The following is a 25094-nucleotide window of genomic DNA, read 5'->3' on the forward strand; positions in this document are numbered from 1 at the left end:
TTCTAAAACTGAGGTCTGGAGGAGGGGCATAGAGGGAGGAGCCAGTTCACACCCATTGAAAAGTCTTGAGTGCCCATGGCTCCTGAGGAACCACCCATACCCCATGGTCATGAAGTAGACCCCAGCATCCTCTAGGACGCATGAGAAAGTGGAAGTGATTTTTCAAACCCAGCCTGTAACTTGATAGTTAAAAACTGACTGGCTGGTGCATTATCACCTTCCACTGAATCACTTCTCCAAGTTCAATACATCTGCCCCACAGTTTGGGAACCATTGATGTCTAGTATTTCAATAAAGCTTTACTTAATGTGATTTCAGCACATCTGCTGTGGGGTGTGCTCAATGAAACATGCAAGTCATTTACATACCAACAGCATCCCATTTCTTTGCACATTTACAACTGTCTATTTGACATGGGTTGATTTAAAATTGTACCTCAATGGTGCTGAAAGGATATCAACGGCAGTGGATCAAGTATTTCACAGCATTCTAGTAGTGCAATATAAGGATTGTAGTAGCAGGCATGACCCAAAAGGCGCTTATTTATACCAACTTATCTTCCATCACTGTAACAGGCAATGAATTGGGCAGAGGGAAGCAATAAGCCAAATTTATGTAAAGACAGACATTACATGTCACTTGATAATTAGGAATGTATTGATTTAAGTCCTAAGGTTTGATACCACCTAGCCATATCTGTTGCGACTTAGCAATGCAAATAAATGTAATACTACATATTTGAAATGATACTGCCCTACATAAAAAGTTATTCTAGCATAAGGTGAACATCTATTGTAAGTCATGTGGTTCAATGCTCATGGAAGTCAGGTCACCATTTTATTACAACGGTATTATTGGTAAATCTACACTCCATGATGCTCTTGCAGATGCTGTAAAAAAAAATTATTGAAAACTAAAACTATAAAGATCAGGGTCATTAACAAAATGCTTAATGCTTTAAGTACCATAAAGGCAGCTTCCTTGATAAAAAAAAATAAGAATTTACTCACCGGTAATTCTATTTCTTGTAGTCCGTAGTGGATGCTGGGAACTCCGTAAGGACCATGGGGAATAGCGGGCTCCGAAGGAGGCTGGGCACTCTAGAAAGATTTATGACTACCTGGTGTGCACTGGCTCCTCCCACTATGACCCTCCTCCAAGCCTCAGTTAGGACACTGTGCCCGGACGAGCTGACATAATAAGGAAGGATTTAGAATCCCGGGTAAGACTCTTACCAGCCACACCAATCACACCGTACAACTCGTGATACTATATCCAGTTTTACAGTATGAAAACAACTGAGCCTCTCAACAGATGGCTCAACAATAACCCTTTAGTTAACAATAACTATTTACAAGTATTGCAGACAATCCGCACTTGGGATGGGCGCCCAGCATCCACTACGGACTACGAGAAATAGAATTACCGGTGAGTAAATTCTTATTTTCTCTGACGTCCTAGTGGATGATGGGAACTCCGTAAGGACCATGGGGATTATACCAAAGCTCCCAAACGGGCGGGAGAGTGCGGATGACTCTGCAGCACCGAATGAGAGAACTCCAGGTCCTCCTCAGCCAGGGTATCAAATTTGTAGAATTTTGCAAACGTGTTTGCCCCTGACCAAGTAGCTGCTCGGCAAAGTTGTAAAGCCGAGACCCCTCGGGCAGCCGCCCAAGATGAGCCCACCTTCCTTGTGGAATGGGCATTCACAGATTTTGGCTGTGGCAGGCCTGCCACAGAATGTGCAAGCTGAATTGTACTACAAATCCAGCGAGCAATAGACTGCTTAGAAGCAGGAGCACCCAGCTTGTTGGGTGCATACAGGATAAACAGCGAGTCAGATTTTCTGACTCCAGCCGTCCTGGAAACATATATTTTCAGGCCACTGACAACGTCTAGCAACTTGGAGTCCTCCAAATCCTTAGTAGCCGCAGGCACCACAATAGGCTGGTTCATGTGAAACGCTGACACCACCTTAGGGAGAAATTGGGGACGAGTCCTCAATTCTGCTCTATCCATATGGAAAATCAGATAAGGGCTTTTACATGATAAAGCCGCCAATTCTGACACTCGCCTGGCTGAAGCCAAGGCCAATAACATGACCACTTTCCACGTGAGATATTTCAGATCCACGGTTTTTAGTGGCTCAAACCAATGTGATTTTAAGAAACTCAACATCACGTTGAGATCCCAAGGTGCCACAGGAGGCACAAATGGGGGCTGAATATGCAGCACTCCTTTCACAAATGTCTGAACTTCAGGTACTGAAGCTAGTTCTTTTTGAAAGAAAATCGACAGAGCCGAGATCTGTACTTTAATGGAGCCTAGTTTTAGGCCCATATTCACTCCTGCTTGCAGGGAATGCAGAAATCGACCTAGTTGAAATTCCTCTGTTGGGGCCTTTTTGGCCTCGCACCATACAACATATTTCCGCCATATGCGGTGATAATGCTTTGCCGTAACATCTTTCCTGGCCTTAATAAGCGTAGGAATGACTTCTTCCGGAATACCCTTTTCCTATAGGATCCGGTGTTCAACCGACATGCCGTCAAACGCAGCCGCGGTAAGTCTTGGAACAGACAGGGACCCTGCTGTAGCAGGTCCTGTCTGAGCGGTAGAGGCCACGGGTCCTCTGAGAGCATCTCTTGAAGTTCCGGGTACCACGCTCGTCTTGGCCAATCCGGAACCACGAGAATGGTGTTTACTCCTCTCTTTCTTATTATTCTCAATACCTTTGGTATGAGAGGCAGAGGAGGGAACACATAAACCGACTAGTACACCCACGGTGTCACTAGAGCGTCCACAGCTACCGCCTGAGGGTCCCTTGACCTGGCGCAATATCTTTTTAACTTTTTGTTGAGGCGGGACGCCATCATGTCCACCTGTGGTTTTTCCCAACGGTTTACCAGCATCTGGAAGACTTCTGGATGAAGTCCCCACTCTCCCGGGTGAAGGTCGTGTCTGCTGAGGAAGTCTGCTTCCCAGTTGTCCACTCCCGGAATGAACACTGCTGACAGTGCTAGTACATGATTCTCCGCCCATCTGAGAATTCTTGTGGCTTCTGCCATCGCCATCCTGCTTCTTGTGCCGCCCTGTCGATTTACATGGGCGACTGCCGTGATGTTGTCTGACTGGATCAGCACCGGCTGGTGTAGAAGCAGGGATTTTGCTTGATTTAGGGCATTGTAGATGGCCCTTAGTTCCAAAATATTTATGTGAAGGGAAGTCTCCTGACTCGACCATAGTCCTTGGAAGTTTCTTCCCTGTGTGACTGCCCCCCAGCCTCGAAGGCTGGCATCCGTGGTCACCAGGACCCAGTCCTGTATGCCGAACCTGCGGCCCTCTAGAAGATGGGCACTCTGCAGCCACCACAGTAGAGACACCCTGGTTCTTGGAGACAGGGTTATCAAGCGATGCATCTGAAGATGCGATCCGGACCACTGGTCCAACAGGTCCCACTGAAAGATTCTGGCATGGAACCTGCCGAAGGGAATTGCTTCGTAAGAAGCCACCATCTTTCCCAGGACCCGCGTGCAGCGATGCACCGATACCTGTTTTGGTTTCAGGAGGTCTCTGACTAGAGATGACAACTCCCTGGCTTTCTCCTCCGGGAGAAACACTTTTTTCTGGACTGTATCCAGAATCATACCCAGGAACAGTAGCCGTGTCGTCGGAACCAGCTGTGACTTCGGGATATTCAGAATCCAGCCGTGCTGGTGCAGCACCTCCTGAGATAGTGCTACTCCCACCAACAACTGTTCCTTGGACCTCGCTTTTATTAGGAGATCGTTCAAGTACGGGATAATTAAAACTCCCTTTTTTCAAAGGAGTATCATCATTTCCGCCATCACCTTGGTAAATACCCTCGGTGCCGTGGACAGTCCAAACGGCAGCGTCTGGAATTGGTAATGGCAATCCTGTACCACAAATCTGAGGTACTCCTGGTGAGGATGGTAAATGGGGACATGCAAGTAAGCATCCTTGATGTCCAGGGATACCATGTAATCCCCCTCTTCCAGGCTCGCAATAACCGCCCTGAGCGATTCCATCTTGAACTTGAATTTTTTAATGTATGTGTTCAAGGATTTCAAATTTAAAATGGGTCTCACCGAACCGTCCGGTTTCGGTACCACAAATAGTGTGGAATAGTAACCCCGGCCTTGTTGAAGTAGGGGTACCTTGATTATCACCTGCTGGGAATACAGCTTGTGAATTGCCGCTAGCACCGCCTCCCTGTCTGAGGGAGCAATCGGCAAGGCAGATTTTAGGAACCGGTGGGGTGGAGACGCCTCGAATTCCAGTTTGTACCCCTGAGATACTATTTGAAGGATCCAGGGATCCACCTGTGAGCGAGCCCACTGATCGCTGAAATTCTTGAGGCGGCCCCCCACCGTACCAGGCTCCGCCTGTGGAGCCCCACCGTCATGCGGCGGACTTGGCAGAAGAAGCGGGGGAGGACTTTTGCTCCTGGGAACCTGCTGTTTGTTGCAGCCTTTTTCCCCTACCTCTGCCTCTGGATAGAAAAGACCCGCCTTTTCCACGCCTGTTTTTCTGGGTCCGAAAGGACTGAACCTGATAAAACGGCGCCTTCTTAGGCTGTGAGGGGACATGGGGTAAAAATGCTGACTTTCCAGACGTTGCTGTGGAAACTAGGTCCGAGAGACCATCCCCAAATAATTCCTCACCCTTATATGGCAACACTTCCATGTGCCTTTTAGAATCTGCATCTCCTGTCCACTGGCGAGTCCATAAGCCTCTCCTAGCAGAAATGGACAATGCACTAACTTTAGATGCCAGTCGGCAGATTTCCCTCTGTGCATCTCTCATATATAAGACTGAGTCTTTTATATGGTCTATGGTTAACAGGATCGTGTCTCTGTCTAATGTGTCAATATTTTCTGACAGTTTATCTGACCACGCAGCGGCAGCACTGCACATCCAAGCTGACGCAATAGCTGGCCTAAGTATAATGCCTGAGTGTGTATATACAGACTTCAGGATCGCCTCCTGCTTTCTATCAGCAGGTTCCTTGAGGGCGGCCGTATCCGGAGACGGTAGTGCCACCTTTTTAGACAAACGTGTGAGCGCTTTATCCACCCTAGGAGGTGTTTCCCAACGTGACCTATCCTCTGGCGGGAAAGGGAACGCCATTAGTACCTTCTTAGAAATTACCAATTTTTTATCAGGGAAAGCCCACGCTTCTTCACACACTTCATTTAATTCATCTGATGGGGGAAAAACTACGGGTAGTTTTTCTCCCCAAACATAATACCCTTTTTAGTGGTACCTGTATTTATATCAGAAATGTGTAACACCTCTTTCATTGCCTCAATCATGCAGTGAATGGCCTTAGTGGGCATCAGATTAGACTCATCGTCGTCGACACTGGTGTCAGTATCAGTGTCGACATCTGGGTCTGCGGTCTGAGGTAGCGGGCGTTTTAGAGCCCCTGATGACCTGTGCGACGCCTGGGCAGGCACGAGCTGAGAAGTCGGCTGTCCCACATTTGGCATGTCGTCAAATTTCTTATGTAAGGAGTCTATACGTGCACTCATTTCTTTCCATAAGCTCAACCACTCGGGTGTCTGCCCTGCAGGGGGTGACATCCCTTCTAAAGGCATCTGCTCCGTCTCCACATCATTATCCTCATCAAACATGTCGACACAGCCGTACCGACACACCGCACACACACAAGGAATGCTCCAACAGAGGACAGGACCCACAAAAGCCCTTTGGGGGGACAGAGTGAGAGTATGCCAGCACACACCAGAGCGCTATATATTGCAGGGACTAACTGAGTTATGTCCCCTATAGCTGCTTTTTCTATATAATTTATACAGCTCCTAAATTTAGTGCCCCCCCTCTCTTTTTTTTACCCTTTTCTGTAGTGTAGACTGCAGGGGAGAGCCAGGGAGCTTCCTTCCAGTGGATCTGTGAAGGAGAAATGGCGCCAGTGTGCTGCAGGAGATAGCTCCGCCCCTTTTCCGCAGCCTATTCTCCCGCTTTTTTCTGGATTCTGGCAGGGGTATTTTCCACATATATAGCCTCTGGGGCTATATATTGTGGTATTTTTGCCAGCCAAGGTGTTATAATTGCTTCTCAGGGCGCCCCCCCCCCCCCCCCCCCAGCGTCCTGCACCCTCAGTGACCGGAGTGTGAAGTGTGTGTGAGGAGCAATGGCGCACAGCTGCAGTGCTGTGCGCTACCTTGGAGAAGACTGATGTCTTCTGCCGCCGATTTTCCGGACCTCTTCTTGCTTCTGGCTCTGTAAGGGGGACGGCGGCGCGGCTCCGGGACCGAACACCAAGGACTGGGCCTGCGGTCGATCCCTCTGGAGCTAATGTCCAGTAGCCTAAGAAGCCCAATCCGGCTGCAAGCAGGCGAGTTCGCTTCTTCTCCCCTTAGTCCCTCGCTGCAGTGAGCCTGTTGCCAGCAGGTCTCACTGAAAATAAAAAACCTAAGTCTATCTTTCTTTCTAAGAGCTCAGGAGAGCCCCTAGTGTGCATCCAACCTCGGCCGGGCACAAAATCTAACTGAGGCTTGGAGGAGGGTCATAGTGGGAGGAGCCAGTGCACACCAGGTAGTCATAAATCTTTCTAGAGTGCCAAGCCTCCTTCGGAGCCCGCTATTCCCCATGGTCCTTACGGAGTTCCCAGCATCCACTAGGACGTCAGAGAAATAGGATTTTAATACCTACCGGTGAATCCTTTTCTCTTAGTCCGTAGAGGATGCTGGGGATGCTTCAAGAACCATGGGGTATAGACGGGATCTGCATGAGACATGGGCACTTTAAGACTTTAAATGGGTGTGAACTGGCTCCTCCCTCTATGCCCCTCATCCAGACTCCAGTTATAGGAACTGTGCCCAGGGAGACGGACATTTAGAGGAAAAAGGATTTATTGTTAAAGGGTGAGATACACACCAGCTCACTCCACAAACACGTCGTACAACATGGCATTAGCAAAAAGTCCAGTCAACGACATGAACAAAATCAGCAACAAGCTGACCCTAACTTAAACACAACCTTTGTGTAACACAAGCAATAACTATTAAACAAGTACTGCAGATAGAGTCCGCACTGGGACGGGCGCCCAGCATCCTCTACGGACTAAGAGAAAAGGATTTACCGGTGAGTATTAAAAATAAGAATTTACTTACCGATAATTCTATTTCTCGGAGTCCGTAGTGGATGCAGGGGTTCCTGAAAGGACCATGGGGAATAGCGGCTCCGCAGGAGACAGGGCACAAAAAGTAAAGCTTTACGATCAGGTGGTGTGTACTGGCTCCTCCCCCTATGACCCTCCTCCAAGCCTCAGTTAGGTACTGTGCCCGGACGAGCGTACACAATAAGGAAGGATTTATGAATCCCGGGTAAGACTCATACCAGCCACACCAATCACACCGTACAACCTGTGATCTAAACCCAGTTAACAGTATGATAACAGCGGAGCCTCTGAAAAGATGGCTCACAACAATAATAACCCGATTTTTGTAACTATGTACAAGTAATGCAGATAATCCGCACTTGGGATGGGCGCCCAGCATCCACTACGGACTCCGAGAAATAGAATTATCGGTAAGTAAATTCTTATTTTCTCTATCGTCCTAGTGGATGCTGGGGTTCCTGAAAGGACCATGGGGATTATACCAAAGCTCCCAAACGGGCGGGAGAGTGCGGATGACTCTGTAGCACCGAATGAGAGAACTCCAGGTCCTCCTTAGCCAGGGTATCAAATTTGTAGAATTTTACAAACGTGTTCTCCCCCGACCACGTAGCCGCTCGGCAGAGTTGTAATGCCGAGACCCCTCGGGCAGCCGCCCAAGAAGAACCCACCTTCCTTGTGGAGTGGGCTTTTACCGATTTTGGCTGTGGCAGGCCTGCCACAGAATGTGCAAGCTGAATCGTACTACAAATCCAGCGAGCAATAGTCTGCTTAGACGCAGGAGCGCCCAACTTGTTGGGAGCATATAGTATAAACAGCGAGTCAGATTTCCTGACTCCAGCTGTCCTTGAAATGTATATTTTTAAAGCTCTGACAACGTCCAACAACTTGGAGTCCTCCAAGTCGCTTGTAGCCGCAGGCACTACAATAGGTTGGTTCAGATGAAATGCTGACACCACCTTAGGGAGAAAATGCGGACGAGTCCGCAGTTCTGCCCTGTCCGAATGGAAAATCAGATATGGACTTTTGTAAGATAAAGCTGCCAGTTCTGACACTCTCCTGGCCGAAGCCAGGGCTAGTAGCATGGTCACTTTCCATGTGAGATATTTCAAATCCACAGTTTTTAGTGGTTCAAACCAATGAGATTTGAGAAAGTCCAAAACAACATTGAGATCCCACGGTGCCACTGGAGGCACCACAGAGGGCTGTATATGCAGCACTCCCTTAACAAAAGTCTGGACTTCAGGAACTGAAGCCAATTCTTTTTGGAAGAAAATCGACAGGGCCGAAATTTGAACCTTAATAGATCCCAATTTGAGACCCATAGACAATCCTGATTGCAGGAAATGTAGGAATCGACCCAGTTGAAATTCCTCCGTCGGAGCACTCCGATCCTCGCACCACGCAACATATTTTCGCCAAATGCGGTGATAATGTTGCGCGGTTACTTCCTTCCTTGCTTTAATCAAAGTAGGAATGACTTCTTCCGGCATGCCTTTTTCCTTTAGGATCCAGCGTTCAACCGCCATGCCGTCAAACGCAGCCGCGGTAAGTCTTGAAACAGACAGGGACCCTGCTGAAGCAAGTCCCTTCTCAGAGGTAGAGGCCACGGATCTTCCGTGATCATCTCTTGAAGTTCCGGGTACCAAGTCCTTCTTGGCCAATCCGGAACCACTAGTATCGTTCTTACGCCTCTTTGCCGTATAATTCTCAATACTTTTGGTATGAGAGGCAGAGGAGGAAACACATACACCGACTGGTACACCCAAGGCGTTACCAGCGCGTCCACAGCTATTGCCTGCGGATCTCTTGACCTGGCGCAATACCTGTCCAGTTTTTTGTTGAGGCGAGACGCCATCATGTCCACCATTGGTCTTTCCCAACGGGTTACCAGCATGTGGAAAACTTCTGGATGAAGTCCCCACTCTCCCGGGTGAAGGTCGTGTCTGCTGAGGAAGTCTGCTTCCCAGTTGTCCACTCCCGGGATGAACACTGCTGACAGTGCTATCACATGATTCTCTGCCCAGCGAAGAATCCTTGCAGCTTCTGCCATTGCACTCCTGCTTCTTGTGCCGCCCTGTCTGTTCACATGGGCGACTGCCGTGATGTTGTCCGACTGGATCAACACCGGTTTTCCTTGAAGCAGAGGTTCTGCCTGGCTTAGAGCATTGTAGATTGCTCTTAGTTCCAGAATGTTTATGTGAAGAGACGTTTCCAGGCTCGACCACACGCCCTGGAAGTTTCTTCCTTGTGTGACTGCTCCCCAGCCTCTCAGGCTGGCGTCCGTGGTCACCAGGATCCAATCCTGTATGCCGAATCTGCGGCCCTCCAATAGATGAGCACTCTGCAACCACCACAGAAGAGATACCCTTGTCCTTGGAGACAGGGTTATCCGCTGGTGCATCTGAAGATGCGACCCTGACCATTTGTCCAACAGATCCCTCTGGAAAATTCTTGCGTGGAATCTGCCGAATGGAATTGCTTCGTAAGAAGCCACCATTTTTCCCAGGACTCTTGTGCATTGATGTACAGACACCTTTCCTGGTTTTAGGAGGTTCCTGACAAGCTCGGATAACTCCTTGGCTTTTTCCTCCGGGAGAAAACCTTTTTCTGAACCGTGTCCAGAATCATCCCTAGGAACAGCAGACGTGTTGTCGGAATTAACTGGGATTTTGGAATATTCAGAATCCACCCGTGCTGTTTTAGCACTTCTTGAGACAGTGCTAATCCCATCTCTAGCTGTTCTCTGGACCTTGCCCTTATTAGGAGATCGTCCAAGTATGGGATAATTAATACGCCTTTTCTTCGAAGAAGAATCATCTCGGCCATTACCTTGGTAAAGACCCGAGGTGCCGTGGACAATCCGAACGGCAGCGTCTGAAACTGATAGTGACAGTTCTGTACGACGAACCTGAGGTACCCCTGGTGTGAGGGTAAATTGGAACGTGGAGATACGCATCCTTGATGTCCAAGGATACCATAAAGTCCCCTTCTTCCAGGTTCGCTATCACTGCTCTGAGTGACTCCATCTTGAACTTGAACTTCTTTATGTACAGGTTCAAGGACTTCAGATTTAGAATAGGCCTTACCGAGCCATCCGGCTTCGGTACCACAAATAGAGTGGAATAATACCCCTTTCCTTGTTGTAAAAGGGGGTACCTTGACTATCACCTGCTGAGAGTACAGCTTGTGAATGGCTTCCAAGACCGTCACCCTGTCGGAGGGGGACGTTGGTAAAGCAGACTTCAGGAAACGGCGAGGTGGATCCGTCTCTAGTTCCAACCTGTACCCCTGAGATATTATCTGCAGGATCCAGGGATCTACCTGCGAGTGAGCCCACTGCGCGCTGAAATTCTTGAGACGACCCCCCACCGCCCCCGAGTCCGCTTGAGAAGCCCCAGCGTCATGCTGAGGCTTTTGTAGAAGCGGGGGAGGGCTTCTGTTCCTGGGAAGGAGCTGCCTGTTGCTGTCTCTTCCCCCTTCCTCTGCCTCGTGGCAGATATGAATATCCCTTTGCTCTCTTGTTTTTAAAGGAACGAAAGGGCTGCGGTTGAAAAGTCGGTGTCTTTTTCTGTTGGGGAGTGACTTGAGGTAAAAAGGTGGATTTCCCGGCTGTAGCCGTGGCCACCAAATCCGATAGACCGACACCAAATAACTCCTCCCCTTTATACGGCAAAACTTCCATATGCCGTTTTGAGTCCGCATCGCCTGACCACTGTCGCGTCCATAAACTTCTTCTGGCCGAAATGGACATAGCACTTACCCGTGATGCCAGTGTGCAGATATCCCTCTGTGCATCACGCATATAAAGAAATGCATCCTTTATTTGCTCTAAAGACAGTAAAACATTGTCCCTATCCAGGGTATCAATATTTTCAATCAGGGACTCTGACCAAGCTACCCCAGCACTGCACATCCAGGCTGTCGCTATAGCTGGTCGTAGTATAACACCTGTATGTGTGTATATACTTTTTTGGATATTTTCCATCCTCCTATCTGCTGGATCTTTAAGTGCGGCCGTCTCAGGAGAGGGTAACGCCACTTGTTTTGATAAGCGTGTGAGCGCCTTGTCCACCCTAGGAGGTGTTTCCCAGCGCGCCCTAACCTCTGGCGGGAAAGGGTATAAAGCCAATAACTTCTTTGAAATTAGCATTTTTTTATCGGGGGCAACCCACGCTTCATCACACACCTCATTTAATTCATCCGATTCAGGAAAAACTATAGGTAGTTTTTTCACACCCCACATGATACCCTGTTTTGTGGTACCTGTAGTATCAGCAATATGTAACGCCTCCTTCATTGCCAAAATCATATAACGTGTGGCCCTACTGGAAAATACGGTTGATTCGTCACCGTCGCCACTGGAATCAGTGCCTGTGTCTGGGTCTGTGTCGACCGACTGAGGCAAAGGGCGTTTTACAGCCCCTGACGGTGTTTGAGGCGCCTGGACAGGCACTAATTGATTGTCCGGCCGTCTCATGTCGTCAAACGACTGCTTTAGCGTGTTGACACTATCCCGTAATTCCATAAATAAAGGCATCCATTCTGGTGTCGACCCCCTAGGAGGTGACATCCCCATATTTGGCAATTGCTCCGCCTCCACACCAATATCGTCCTCATACATGTCGACACACACGTACCGACACACAGCAGACACACAGGGAATGCTCTTAACGAAGACAGGACCCCACTAGCCCTTTGGGGAGACAGAGGGAGAGTTTGCCAGCACACACCAAAAGCGCTATATATGACAGGGATAGCCTTATAATAAGTGCTCCCTGTATAGCTGCTTTAATAATATAGTTTTGCCACAATTTTGCCCCCCCTCTCTTGTTTTACCCTGTTTCTGTAGTGCAGTGCAGGGGAGAGCCTGGGAGCCTTCCTGACCAGCGGAGCTGTGTGAGGAAAATGGCGCTGTGTGCTGAGGAGATAGGCCCCGCCCCTTTTTCGGCGGGCTCGTCTCCCGCTCTTTAGTGGATTCTGGCAGGGGTTAAATATCTCCATATAGCCCCCGGAGGCTATATGTGAGGTATTTTTAGCCAAAAAAGGTTTTCATTTGCCTCCCAGGGCGCCCCCCTCCCAGCGCCCTGCACCCTCAGTGACTGCCGTGTGAAGTGTGCTGAGAGGAAAATGGCGCACAGCTGCAGTGCTGTGCGCTACCTTAAGAAGACTGAGGAGTCTTCTGCCGCCGATTCTGGACCTCTTCTCGTTTCAGCATCTGCAAGGGGGCCGGCGGCGAGGCTCCGGTGACCATCCAGGCTGTACCTGTGATCGTCCCTCTGGAGCTAATGTCCAGTAGCCAAGAAGCCAATCCATCCTGCACGCAGGTGAGTTCACTTCTTCTCCCCTAAGTCCCTCGTTGCAGTGATCCTGTTGCCAGCAGGACTCACTGTAAAATAAAAAACCTAAGCTAAACTTTTCTAAGCAGCTCTTTAGGAGAGCCACCTAGATTGCACCCTTCTCGGCCGGGCACAAAAATCTAACTGAGGCTTGGAGGAGGGTCATAGGGGGAGGAGCCAGTAAACACCACCTGATCGTAAAGCTTTACTTTTTGTGCCCTGTCTCCTGCGGAGCCGCTATTCCCCATGGTCCTTTCAGGAACCCCAGCATCCACTAGGACGATAGAGAAATCCTATTTTTCTCATACGTCCTAGAGGATGCTTCAAGAACCATGGGGTTTATACCAAAGCTCCAGAACGGGCGGGAGAGTGCGGATGACTCTGCAGCACCGATTGAGCAAACATGAGGTCCTCATCAGCCAAGGTATCAAACTTGTAGAATTTAGCAAAAGTGTTTGACCCCGACCAAGTCGCCGCTCAGCAAAGCTGTAATGCCGAGACGCCTCGGGCAGCCGCCCAAGAAGAGCCCACCTTCCTAGTGGAATGGGCCTTTACCAAATTCGGTAACGGCAATCCAGCCGTAGAATGAGCCTGCTGAATCGTATTACAGATCCAGCGAGCAATAGTCTGTTTAGAAACAGGAGCGCCAACCTTGTTGGATGCATACAGGACAAACAGCGCTTGTTTTCCTAACCCTAGCCGTCCTGGCTACATAAATTTATAAGGCCCTGACTACATCAAGGGACTTGGAATCCTCCAAGTCACCCGTAGCCACAGGCACCACAATAGGTTGGTTCATATGAAAAGACGAAACCAAATTTGGCAAAAATTGAGGACGAGTCCTTAATTCCGCTCTATCCACATGGAAAATCAGATAGGGGCTCTTGTGAGACAAAGCCGCCAATTCGGACACCTGCCTTGCAGATGCCAAGGCCAACAACATGACCACCTTCCAAGTGAGACATTTTAATTCAACTGTTTGAAGAGGCTCAAACCAGTGAGACTTTAGGAACTGCAACACCACGTTAAGGTCCCATGGTGCCACTGGGGGCACAAAAGGAGGCTGGATATGCAGCACTCCCTTTACAAAAGTCTGGACTTCTGGGAGAGAAGCAAATTCCTTCTGAAAGAAAATTGATAGGCTCCATTAAGGTACAGATTTTGGCCCTAACTTTAGGCCCATATCCACTCCTGTCTGAAGAAAGTGGAGAAAACAGCCCAGATGGAAATCCTCAGTAGGAGCATTCTTGGCTTCACACCAAGATACATACATACTCCAGATGCGGTGATAATGTTTCGCTGTCACCTCCTTACTAGCCTTAATCAGAGTAGGGATGACTTCCTCCAGAATACCCTTCCCCGCTAGGATTTGGTGTTCAACCGCCATGCCGTCAAACGCAACCGCGGTAAGTCTTGGAACACGCATGGCCCCTGCTGCAACAGGTCTTCCCTGAGAGGAAGAGGCCACGGATCTTCTGTGAGCATTTCCTGAAGATCTGAATACCAGGCCCTTCGAGGCCAATCTGGAACAATGAGTATTGTCTACACTCTTTTTCGTCTTATGATTCTCAGTATTTTTGAGATAAGCGGAAGAGGGGGGGGGGGGGGGGACACACACAGACTGACTGAAACACCCATGGTGTGACCAGGGCGTCCACCGCTACTGCCTGAGGGTCCCTTGACCTGGCACAATACCTTCGAAGCTTCTTGTTGAGGCGTGACGCCATCATGTCTATTTGTGGAAGTCCCCACTGACATGTTATCTCTGCAAACACTTCCTGATGAAGTCCCCACTCTCCTGGATGGAGATCGTGCCTGCTGAGGAAGTCTGCTTCCCAGTTGTCCACTCCCGGAATGAAGACCGCTGACAGAGCGCTTACGTGATTTTCCGCCCAGCGAAGAATCCTGGCGGAAGCCGCCATTGCCACTCTGCTCCTTGTCCCGCCTTGGCGGTTTACATGAGCCACAGCTGTGACGTCTGATTGAATCAGAACCGGTAGGTCGCGAAGAATATTCTCCGCTTGTCGTAGGCTGTTGGATATGGCCCTCAATTCCAGTACGTTGATGTGTAGACAAGCCTCCTGGCTTGACCATGGTCCCTGAAAATTTCTTCCTTGTGTGACTGCTCCCCATCCTCGGAGGCTCGCATCCGTGGTCATCAGAACCTAGTGTTCACTCTAGGCTGTTTTAGCAGGGCGCCGTGCCCTGCCCGTTTTTTAGCAGGCAAAACCCACCCTGCCCCTTTTGCAGCACCCTGCTAGAACAGCCGCCTGCTTCCTGCCCTCCCAGCGTGTATAGATGCCGTGCGCATGCGCGCGCATCCATTCACACATTGGGAAAGAGCGGAGGTGCTGGGCATGCCCCAACAGTGACGTCGTCGGCCACAGACGCTCTCTAGTAGCGTCTGTGGGCCGCACCGCCCCCTAAAATGACGTATGCGTGGCCACACCCCCTAATTTGCGTGGGCGCGCACATATGCCCCCGGAGTCCGGCGCCATGCCCGTTTTCACTCCTAGAGTGAACACTAAGAACCCAGTCTTCAATGCCGAACCTGCGACACTCGAGAAGGTGAGCACTCTGCAGCCACCACAGGAGAGATACCCTGGCCCTGGGGGACAGGCTTATTTTCCGATGTATTTGTAGATGGGACCCCGACCACTTGTCCAGGAGATCCCACTGAAACGTCCTCGCATGGAACCTGCCGAAGGGGATGGCCTCGTAGGTCGCCACCATTTTTCCCAGTACTCGAGTGCATTGATGGACTGACACTCTTTTCGGTTTTAACAGGTCTCTGACCATGTTCTGGAGTTCCTGGGCTTTTTCCACTGGGAGAAAAACCCTCTTTAGTTCTGTGTCCAGAATCATGCCTAAGAAAGATAGCAGAGTTGTTGGAATCAACAGACTTTGGTAGATTTAGAATCCAGCCATGCTGCTGCAGCACTCTCAGGGAGACCGACACGCTTTTCTGTAATTGATCTCTCGATCTCGCTTTTATCAGGAGATCGTCCAAGTACGGGATAATTGTGACTCCCTGTCTGCGCAGGAGCACCATCATTTCCGCTATTACCTCGGTAAAAATCCTCGGTGCCGTGGAAAGCCCAAACGGCAACGTCTGAAACTGGTAATGACAGGCCTGTACAGCGAATCTCAGGTACGCCTGATGAGGGGGATATATGGGGACAAGAAGGTATGCATCCTTTATGTCTAGTGACACCATAAAATCCCCCCCCCTTCCAGGCTGGAGATAACTGCCCGGAGCGATTCCATCTTGAATTTGAACTTTTTCAAGTACAGGTTTAGGGATTTTAAATTTAGAATGGGTCTGACCGAGCCATCCGGTTTCGGGACCACAAATAGGGTTGAATAGTACCCCTTCCCCTGTTGAACTAGGGGAACCTCGACAACCTCTTGTTGGTGACACAGTTTTTGAATTGCCGCTAAAACTATCGCCCTTTCTGGGGAAGAAGCTGGTAAAGCCGATTTGAAAAGCCGGCGAGGAGGCACGTCTTCGAATTCCAGCTTGTAGCCTTGGGATACAATTTCCATTGCCCAAGGATCCACGTCTGACTGAACCCAGACTTGGCTGAAGTGTCGAAGACGTGCCCCCACCGGCGCGGACTCCCCCAGTGGAGCCCCAGCGTCATGCGGTGGATTTAGTAGAAGCCAGGGAGGACTTCTGCTCCTGGGAATTAGCCGTAGCAGGCATTCTTTTCCCTCTACCCTTACCTCTGGCGAGGAAGGAAGAGCCCCGACCTCTTCTGGACTTATGCGACCGAAAGGACTGCATCTGATATTGTGTTTTCTTTTGCTGTGGGGGAACATAAGGTAAAAAAGTAGATTTACCCGCGGTAGCTGTGGAAACCAGGTCCACGGGACCTTCCCCAAATAAAACCTCACCGTTGTAAGGCAAAACTTCCATATGCCTCTGAGTCGGCATCACCCGTCCATTGGCGGGTCCACAGGGCTCGCCTAGCAGAAATCGCCATGGCGTTGGCTCTCGAACCTAGCAGCCCAACATCTGAGCGTCTCTCATATATAAGACTGCGTCTTTAATGTGACCCAAGGTCAATAAAATGGTATCCCTATCTAGGGTATCAATGTCAGCTGACAAAGTATCTGCCCAAGCTGCCACAGCACTACAAACCCAAGCAGACGCTATTGCCGGTCTGAGCAAGGCACCTGTATGTGTATAAATTGATTTTAAGGTAGTCTCCTGTTTGCGATCAGCAGGATCCTTGAGGGCTGCAGTGTCTGGAGACGGTAGAGCCACCTTTTTGGACAAGCGCGTTAAAGCCTTGTCCACCTTGGGTGAGGATTCCCACCGTAACCTGTCCTGTGTACGCCATAAGAATTCTCTTGGGAATCTGCAGTTTCTTGTCTGGAGTTTCCCAAGCTTTTTCAAATAACTCATTCAGCTCATGAGATGGGGGAAAGGTTACCTCAGGTTTCTTTTCCTTAAACATGCATACCCTCGTGTCAGGGACAGAGGGGTCATCTGATATGCAAAACATCTTTTATTGCAATAATCATATAATGAATACTTTTGGCCACCCTTGGGTGTAACCTTGCCTCATCATAGTCGACACTGGAGTCCGAATCAGTGTCGGTATCAGTGTCTGCTACTTGGGACAGTGGACGTTTCTGAGACCCTGAAGGGTCCTGTGACATAATCAAAGCCATGGATTGACTCCCTGTTTTATTCCTGGACTCTTCTTTGTCCAATCTCTTCTTATGTAATAAAGACACATTTGCATTTAAAACATTCCACATATCCAACCAATAAGGTGTCGGCGTTGCCGATGGAGACACCACAATCTGCTCCACCTCCTCCTTAGATGAGCCTTCCGCTTCAGACATGCAGACACACGTACCGACACCCCCACACACTCAGGGATATATCTATATGGAGACAGTCCCCCAATAAGGCCCTTTGGAGAGACAGAGTATGCCAGCACACACCCAGCGCTACCAGACACTGGAATAAAATCCGTTAGTACAGCACTTTTATATAAATATATCTTATTACACTCATTGCGCCAATAAAATGTGCCCCTCCCCCCATCCCCTCTTTTTTGCCCTCTGTAACAGTGTTCAGCAGGGGAGAGTCCAGGGAGACAGCTTCTCTGCAGTGTGCTGTGGAGAAAATGGCACTGGTTAGTGCTGGAAAATCAAGCTCCGCCCCCTCAGCAGCAGGCTTCGGTCCCACTCAAATTTATACTGGTGGGTTTTGTTTTTTTTATATACCGCCGCCGCAGTATCTAATTAATATGCCAGTGACCCTTGAGGTTAATACCTTATAGTTAAGCAATAACTATATACAAGTATTGCAGAAGTCCGCACTTGGGACAGGCTCCCAGCATCCACTACGGACTACGAGAAATAGATTTACCGGTGAGTAAAATCTTATTTTCTGACATCCTAGTGGATGCTGGGTACTCAGTAAGGACCATGGGGATTATACCAAAGCTCCCAAACGGGCGGGAGAGTGCGGATGACTCTGCAGCACCGAATGAGCAAACACAAGGTCCTCCTCAGCCAGGGTATCGAACTTGTAGAATTTTGCAAACGTGTTTGATCCCGACCAGGTAGCAGCTAGGCAAAGTTGTAAAGCCGAGACCCCTCGGGCAGCCGCCCAAGAAGAGCCCACCTTCCTCGTGGAATGGGCTTTGACTGATTTAGGATGCGGCAGCCAGCCGCAGAATGTGCAAGTTGAATCGTGCTACAGATCCAGCGAGCAATAGTCTGCTTAGAAGCAGGAGCACCCAGCTTGTTGGGTGCATGCAGGATAAACAGCGAGTCAGTTTTTCTGACTCTAGCCGTCCTGGAAACCTAGATTTTCAGGGCCCGGACTACATCCAGCAACTTGGAAGCCTCCAAGTCCCGAGTAGCCGCAGGCACCACAATAGGTTGGTAAGGTGATACCACCTTAGGGAGAAATTGGGGACGAGACCTCAATTCTGCCCTGTCCATATGGAAGATCAGATAGGGGCTTTTACATGACAAGGCCGCCAATTCTTTCCACGTGAGATATTTCAACTCCACGGTCTGAAGTGGCTCAAACCAATGTGATTTTAGGAAATCCAACACAACGTTAAGATCCCAAGGTGCCACTGGAGGCACAAAAGGGGGCTGAATATGCAGCACTCCGTTAACAAACGTCTGAACTTCAGGCAGTGAAGCCAGTTCTTTTTGATAGAAAATAGACAGGGCCGAAATCTGGACTTTAATGGATCCCAATTTTAGGCCCATAGTCACTCCTGACTGTAGGAAGTGCAGAAATCGACCCAGCTGAAATTCTTCTGTTGGGGCCTTCATAGCCTCTCACCAAGCAACATATTTTCGCCATATGCGGTGATAATGTTTTGCCGTCACATCCTTCCTAGCTTTTATCAGCGTAGGAATGACTTCAACCGGAATGCCCTTTTCCATCAGGATCCGGCGTTCAACCGCCATGCCGTCAAACGCAGCCGCGGTAAGTCTTGGAACAGACAGGGCCCCTGCTGTAGCAGGTCCTGTCGGAGCGGCAGAGGCCAAGGGTCCCCCGAGATCATTTCTTGTAGTTCCGGGTACCAAGTCCTTCTTGGCCAATCCGGAACGATGAGTATAGTTCTTACTCCTCTCTTTCTTATTATCCTCAGTACATTTGGTATGAGAGGAAGAGGAGGGAACACATAAACCGACTGGTACACCCACGGTGTCACTACAGCGTCCACAGCTATCGCCTGAGGGTCCCTTGACCTGGCGCAATATCTTTTTAGCTTGTTGAGGCGGGACACCATCATGTCCACATGTGGCCTTTCCCAACGATTTACAATCAGCTGGAAGACTGCTGGATGAAGTCCCCACTCTCCCGGGTGGAGGTCGTGCCTGCTGAGGAAGTCTGCTTCCCAGTTGTCCACTCCCGGAATGAACACTGCTGACAGTGCTATCACGTGATTTTCCGCCCATCGGAGAATCCTTGTGGCTTCTGCCATCGCCATCCTGCTTCTTGTGCCGCCCTGTCGGTTTACATGGGCGACCGCCGTGATGTTGTCTGACTTAGGGCATTGTAAATGGCCCTTAGTTCCAGAATATTTATGTGTAGGGAAGCCTCCTGACTCGACCATTGTCCTTGGAAGTTTCTTCCCTGAGTGACTGCCCCCCAACCTCGGAGGCTTGCATCCGTGGTCACCAGGACCCAGTCCTGTGTGCCGAATCTGCAGCCCTCGAGAAGATGAGCACTCTGCAGCCACCACAGCAGAGACACCCTGGCCCTCGGGTGATCAGCCGATGCATCTGAAGATGCGATCCAGACCACTTGTCTAACAGATCCCACTGAAAGATCCTTGCATGGAACCTGCCGAAGGGAATCGGTTCATAAGAAGCTACCATCTTTCCCAGGACTCGCGTGCAGTGATGCACAGACACCTGTTTTGGTTTCAGGAGGTCTCTGACCAGAGATGACAACTCCTTGGCCTTCTCCTCCGGGAGAAACACCACCTTCTGTTCTGTGTCCAGAATCATGCCCAAGAACAGCAGATGCGTCGTAGGAACCAGCTGCGACTTTGGGATATTCAGAATCCAGCCGTGCTGTTGTAGCACTTCCTGAGATAGTGCTACTCCGACCCACAACTGCTCCATGGACCTCGCCTTTATAAGGAGATAGTCCAAGTACGGGATAATGATAACTCCCTTCTTTCGAAGGAGTATCATCATTTCAGCAATTACTTTGGTAAATACCCTCGGTGCCGTGGACAGACCAAACGGCAACGTCTGGAATTGGTAATGGCAGTCCTGTACCACAAAACAGAGGTACACCTGGTGAGGTGGGTAAATGGGGACATGTAGGTAAGCATCCTTGATGTCCAGTGATACCATATAATCCCCCTCTTCCAGGCTTGCAATAACCGCCTTGAGCGATTCCATTTTGAACTTGAACTTCCTTATATAAGTGTTCAAGGATTTCAAATTTAGAATGGGTCTCACCGAACCGTCTGGTTTCGGTACCACAAACATTGTGGAATAGTAACCCCGTCCCTGTTGAAGGAGGGGAACTTTGATTATCACCTGCTGGAGGTACAGCTTGTGAATTGCCGCCAGTACTACCTCCCTGTCCTGGGGAGTAGCTGGCAAGGCTGATTTGAGGTAACGGCGAGGGGGAGACGTCTCGAACTCCAGCTTGTATCCCTGAGATACCACTTGTAGAACCCAGAGATCCACCTGTGAGCTAACCCACTGGTCACTGAAGTTCCGGAGACGGGCCCCCACCGCACCTGGCTCCACCTGTGGAGCCCCAGCGTCATGCGGTGGACTTAGTGGAAGCAGGGGAGGATTTTTGTTCCTGGGAAGTGGCTGTCTGGTGCAGCTTTTTCCCTCTACCCCTGCCTCTGGGCAGAAAGGACGCGCCTCTAACCCGCTTGCCTTTCTGAGGCCGAAAGGACTGTACTTGATAATACGGTGCTTTCTTAGGCTGTGAGGGAACCTGAGGTAAAAAAAAAGTCGACTTCCCAGATGTTGCTGTGGATACTAGGTCCGAGAGACCGTCCCCAAAAAATTCCTCACCCTTATAAGGCAAAATTTCCATGTGCCGTTTAGAATCAGCATCACCTGTCCACTGCCGAGTCCATAATACTCTCCTGGCAGAAATGGACATTGCATTAATTCTAGGTGCCAGCCAGCAAATGTCCCTCTGTGCATCCCTCATATATATAAGACTACGTCTTTAATATGCTCTATGGTTAGCAATATAGTGTCCCTGTCAAGGGAATCAATGTTATCAGACAGGGAATCAGACCACGCTGCTGCAGCACTGCACATCCATGCTGAAGCAATAGCAGGTCTCAGTATATTACCTGAGTGTGTATACACAGACTTCAGGATAGCCTCCTGCTTTCTATCTGCAGGCTCCTTTAAGGCGGCCGTATCCTGAGAAGGCAGTGCCATCTTTTTTGATAAGCGTGTGAGCGCCTTGTCCACCTTAGGGGATGTCTCCCAGCATAACCTATCCGTTGGCGGGAAAGGGTACGCCATCAGTAACCGCTTAGAAATCACTAGTTTCTTATCTGGGGAACCCCACGCTTCTTCACACAATTCATTTAACTCATCAGATGGGGGAAAAGTCACTGGCTGCTTTTTCTCCCCAAACATAATACCCTTTTTTGTGGTAACCGGGTTAATGTCAGAAATGTGCAACACATTTTTCATTGCCGTAATCATGCATCGGATGGCCCTAGTGGATTGTACATTTGTCTCATCCTCATCGACACTGGAGTCAGACTCCGTGTCGACATCTGAGGTAGCGGGCGTTTTTGAGCCCGACGGCCTCTGAGATGCCTGGGCAGGCGCAGGCAGAGATGCCGGCTGTCCCAAAGCTGCGTCATCGAACCCTTTATGCAAGGAGTTGACACTGTCGGTTAATACCTTCCACATATCCATCCACTCAGGTGTCGGCCCCGCAGGGGGCGACATCACACTTATCGGCACCTGCTCCGCCTCCACGCAAGCGTCCTCATCAAACATGTCGACACAGCCGTACCGACACCGCACACACACAGGGAATGCTCTGACTGAGGACAGGACCCCACAAAGTCCTTTGGGGAGACAGAGTATGCCAGCACACACCAGAGCGCTATATAACAGAGGGATATACACTATACACAAAGTGAATTTTCCCCCAATAGCTGCTTATATCACAATTTGCGCCTAAATTTGTGCCCCCCCCCTCTTTTTTACCCTTTCTGTAGTGTATACTGCAGGGGAGAGCCTGGGGAGCGTCCTTCCAGCGGAGCTGTGGAGAAAATGGCACTGGCTGTGCTGAGGAAGATAGCCCCGCCCCTTCAGCGGCGGGCTTCTCCCGCTTTTTTAATGAAAATTATGGCGAGGGATTAGGCACATATACAGTTTAGAACTGTATTATGTGCAGTTTTCCATTAAGGTATACTAATTGCAGCCCAGGGCACCCCCCCCCCCCCCAGTGACCGGAGCGTGTGGTGTGCTGTGGGAGCAATAGCGCACAGCTGCAGTGCTGTGCGCTACCTTATTGAAGACCGGAGTCTTCAGCCGCCGATTTTCTCCGGTATCTTCCGTCTTCTGGCTCTGCAAGGGGGACGGCGGCGCGGCTCCGGGAACGGACGATCGAGGTCGGGCCATGTGTTCGATCCCTCTGGAGCTAATGGTGTCCAGTAGCCTTAGAAGCACAAGCTAGCTGCAAGCAGGTAGGTTTGCTTCTCTCCCCTAAGTCCCACGTAGCAGTGAGTCTGTTGCCAGCAGATCTCACTGAAAATAAAAAACCTAACAAATACTTTTATAGTGAACTCAGGAGAGCCCACTAAGTGCATCCAGCTCTGGCCGGGCACAGATTCTAACTGGGGTCTGGAGGAGGGGCATAGAGGAGCCAGTGCACACCAGATGTAGTACCTAATTTTTCTTTAAAGAGTGCCCAGTCTCCTGCGGAGCCAGTCTATTCCCCATGGTCCTTACGGAGTACCCAGCATCCACTAGGACGTCAGAGAGAAGAAAAAAAAAAAAAGGGTCCAAAGCACTTTCAAATACTTTGATGTTCTACCAGTGGTGGTCATTTGTTGACCTTAAAGTCACAAGGGGTACATTTATCAAACCGTCTAAATAAGAAGTTGCCAATAGAATGTACAAACACTAGCCAGAGTCTGTCAAGTTGCTTTGGGCAACACGTCCACGTGTCCTCCCTTAAAGGTATGATAAACATCTCCCCCATAGTGTACCAGCAATCTCAGCTTAATAGATGGGTCTTTAGATGAATGTTTCATCCCACAGAATGACCACACAGTGTAAACAGCTACATTATGAACTCTAATTTCAGTTAACACTGTATATAAAAAGGAGACATCCTTTGATTAAAAAAATTTATTCAAAGTCAATGTTTGCATCCAAACAAATTAAATCCTACAGTAACAATGTCCACTGTACTCCGCTCACTAAAAATTTAAGATCAACTTCCTTGTACAAACTGTTGTACAAGAGCTAAACACAAAAACAGAACTAACACTTTCTTCCACATTCTTCTAGACAAAGCAATATTTGCTAGTACAATCCACGCCATCCAGCTGTACTCATGCTATCGTGCTGCCCGAAGTAGCCCCCACTGTTTCCAGAATTGCCCCTTCCTGCAAAGAGAAGTATATTCATAAAGCTTTATATAAAACAGTGAAAAACTTACTAAAGCCTTTACAAAATGTAACAATCTAATGTCTCATGCGTTCTAGCCACATAAATTGATAGTAGGGCATCTGGATGTCTACAGATTGTTACATTTGTAAAGGCACAGACACCCTACTATCAATTTGGCTAGAACGCATGAGACAGTAAACAAAACAAAAAACCAAGACCTAAATGGTAAAGAATTTTAAGGCAACCTATACATCTATGGTAGTTCATAATGGAGGTCATATACAGAATAAGCAGCGTATAACCTCTAAAAATCTCAGGCATACTGCAGGGAAGATCTGAAGCTACAGTTAGTAAAAGCATCCTGGATCTACCCACTTTTTAGATCTTAAGTGTATGTACAAAATAGTTGGTCTAGGACTGCCGGGGAGTTAGAGAGATTTGCATCTTTTGTAGGTAGTTCTAGTATGTGGGCTCTTTCAGTGGATAACGCTATCATTTCACTGCGGTCATCACTTACATGCATGTATAGAATGGTTTGGCAATAGCCAGTATGCATCACAAATAAAAAAACCTCACGGACTGATATTTTAATTTTTTTTTTTACCAATACCCTGTTCAGATTGCCATTGCTGGGTCGCAGCGGGAATTAGATATGGGTCCTTCAAGGGTGCGACCTGGCATTGGACCTCTGCAGTCCAAACAGGGTGGCTTCACGACCTTACAATATGCCGGGTTGGGTTGCCATCCGGGGCGGGGGACAAAGGCATCAGGGGCGGAGGAGATATCCGTGCCGCCTCTCCCTATGCTGTGAATGGGTACCAAGTCGCATCGACCCAGGTAACTCGTTCACACTGCGTCTGACCCGGTAATCATCAAGCGACCAAGGAATTTGGCAGTGTCCTGTGTCGACCTGGCAAAATACCAGGTCGATACCGGGTTATTTGGGTAGTGTGGACAGGGTATCAGAAAACTGGCCAGGAAAATCCACTATTTAAAGGGACAGCCAAGCTCCTCCTTATAGTCCACACCAACTCCCCTTAATCTGCAATATAACAAGCTTATCTGAAGGTCAGCATACAGCAAAACCAACGCTATTCGTCTAGGACAGTGATGGCTAACATTGACACTCCAGCTGTTGAACTACACATCCCAGCATGCCCTGTACAGTTTTGCTATTTGGCCATGCTAAAACTGATGCAGGGCATGCTGGGACGTGTAGTTCAACAACTGGAGTGTCAAGGTTAGACATCACTGGTCTAGAAGGAAGTCTGATACACAGGTCCTTCCTGGACGAAACATGTTGGAATTGCCATATGCAAACTCAGATAAGCTATTCTTTTTTCTGATGTACAGGCACTTTTATACCATTGTTTTTAAACGGATTTACACCAAGTGTTTTTATTCTGTTTTATATTGTATGTGTATATTGGATTCCCATTAAAACTTGTGAAAAAAAATCTCCATGCCGT

General features: G+C 49.1%; 1 protein-coding gene across 6 annotated transcripts in view; it reads right to left on the bottom strand.

The window, feature by feature from the left end:
• Window positions 1-23346: 23346 nt before the first annotated feature.
• Window positions 23347-25094, bottom strand: part of HNRNPH3 (heterogeneous nuclear ribonucleoprotein H3) — a 45751-nt gene continuing 44003 nt past the window's right edge. For all 6 annotated transcript variants that reach the window (XM_063961586.1, XM_063961587.1, XM_063961583.1 and 3 more), the window contains exon 12: window positions 23347-23621. In XM_063961586.1, coding sequence (XP_063817656.1) covers window positions 23539-23621 — 83 coding nt within the window. In that variant the 3' untranslated portion in view covers window positions 23347-23538. The remainder of the gene's footprint in view (window positions 23622-25094) is intronic.

This window comes from Pseudophryne corroboree, chromosome 3, assembly GCF_028390025.1.
Source record: "Pseudophryne corroboree isolate aPseCor3 chromosome 3, aPseCor3.hap2, whole genome shotgun sequence".
NCBI classification, from domain to species: Eukaryota; Metazoa; Chordata; class Amphibia; order Anura; family Myobatrachidae; genus Pseudophryne; species Pseudophryne corroboree.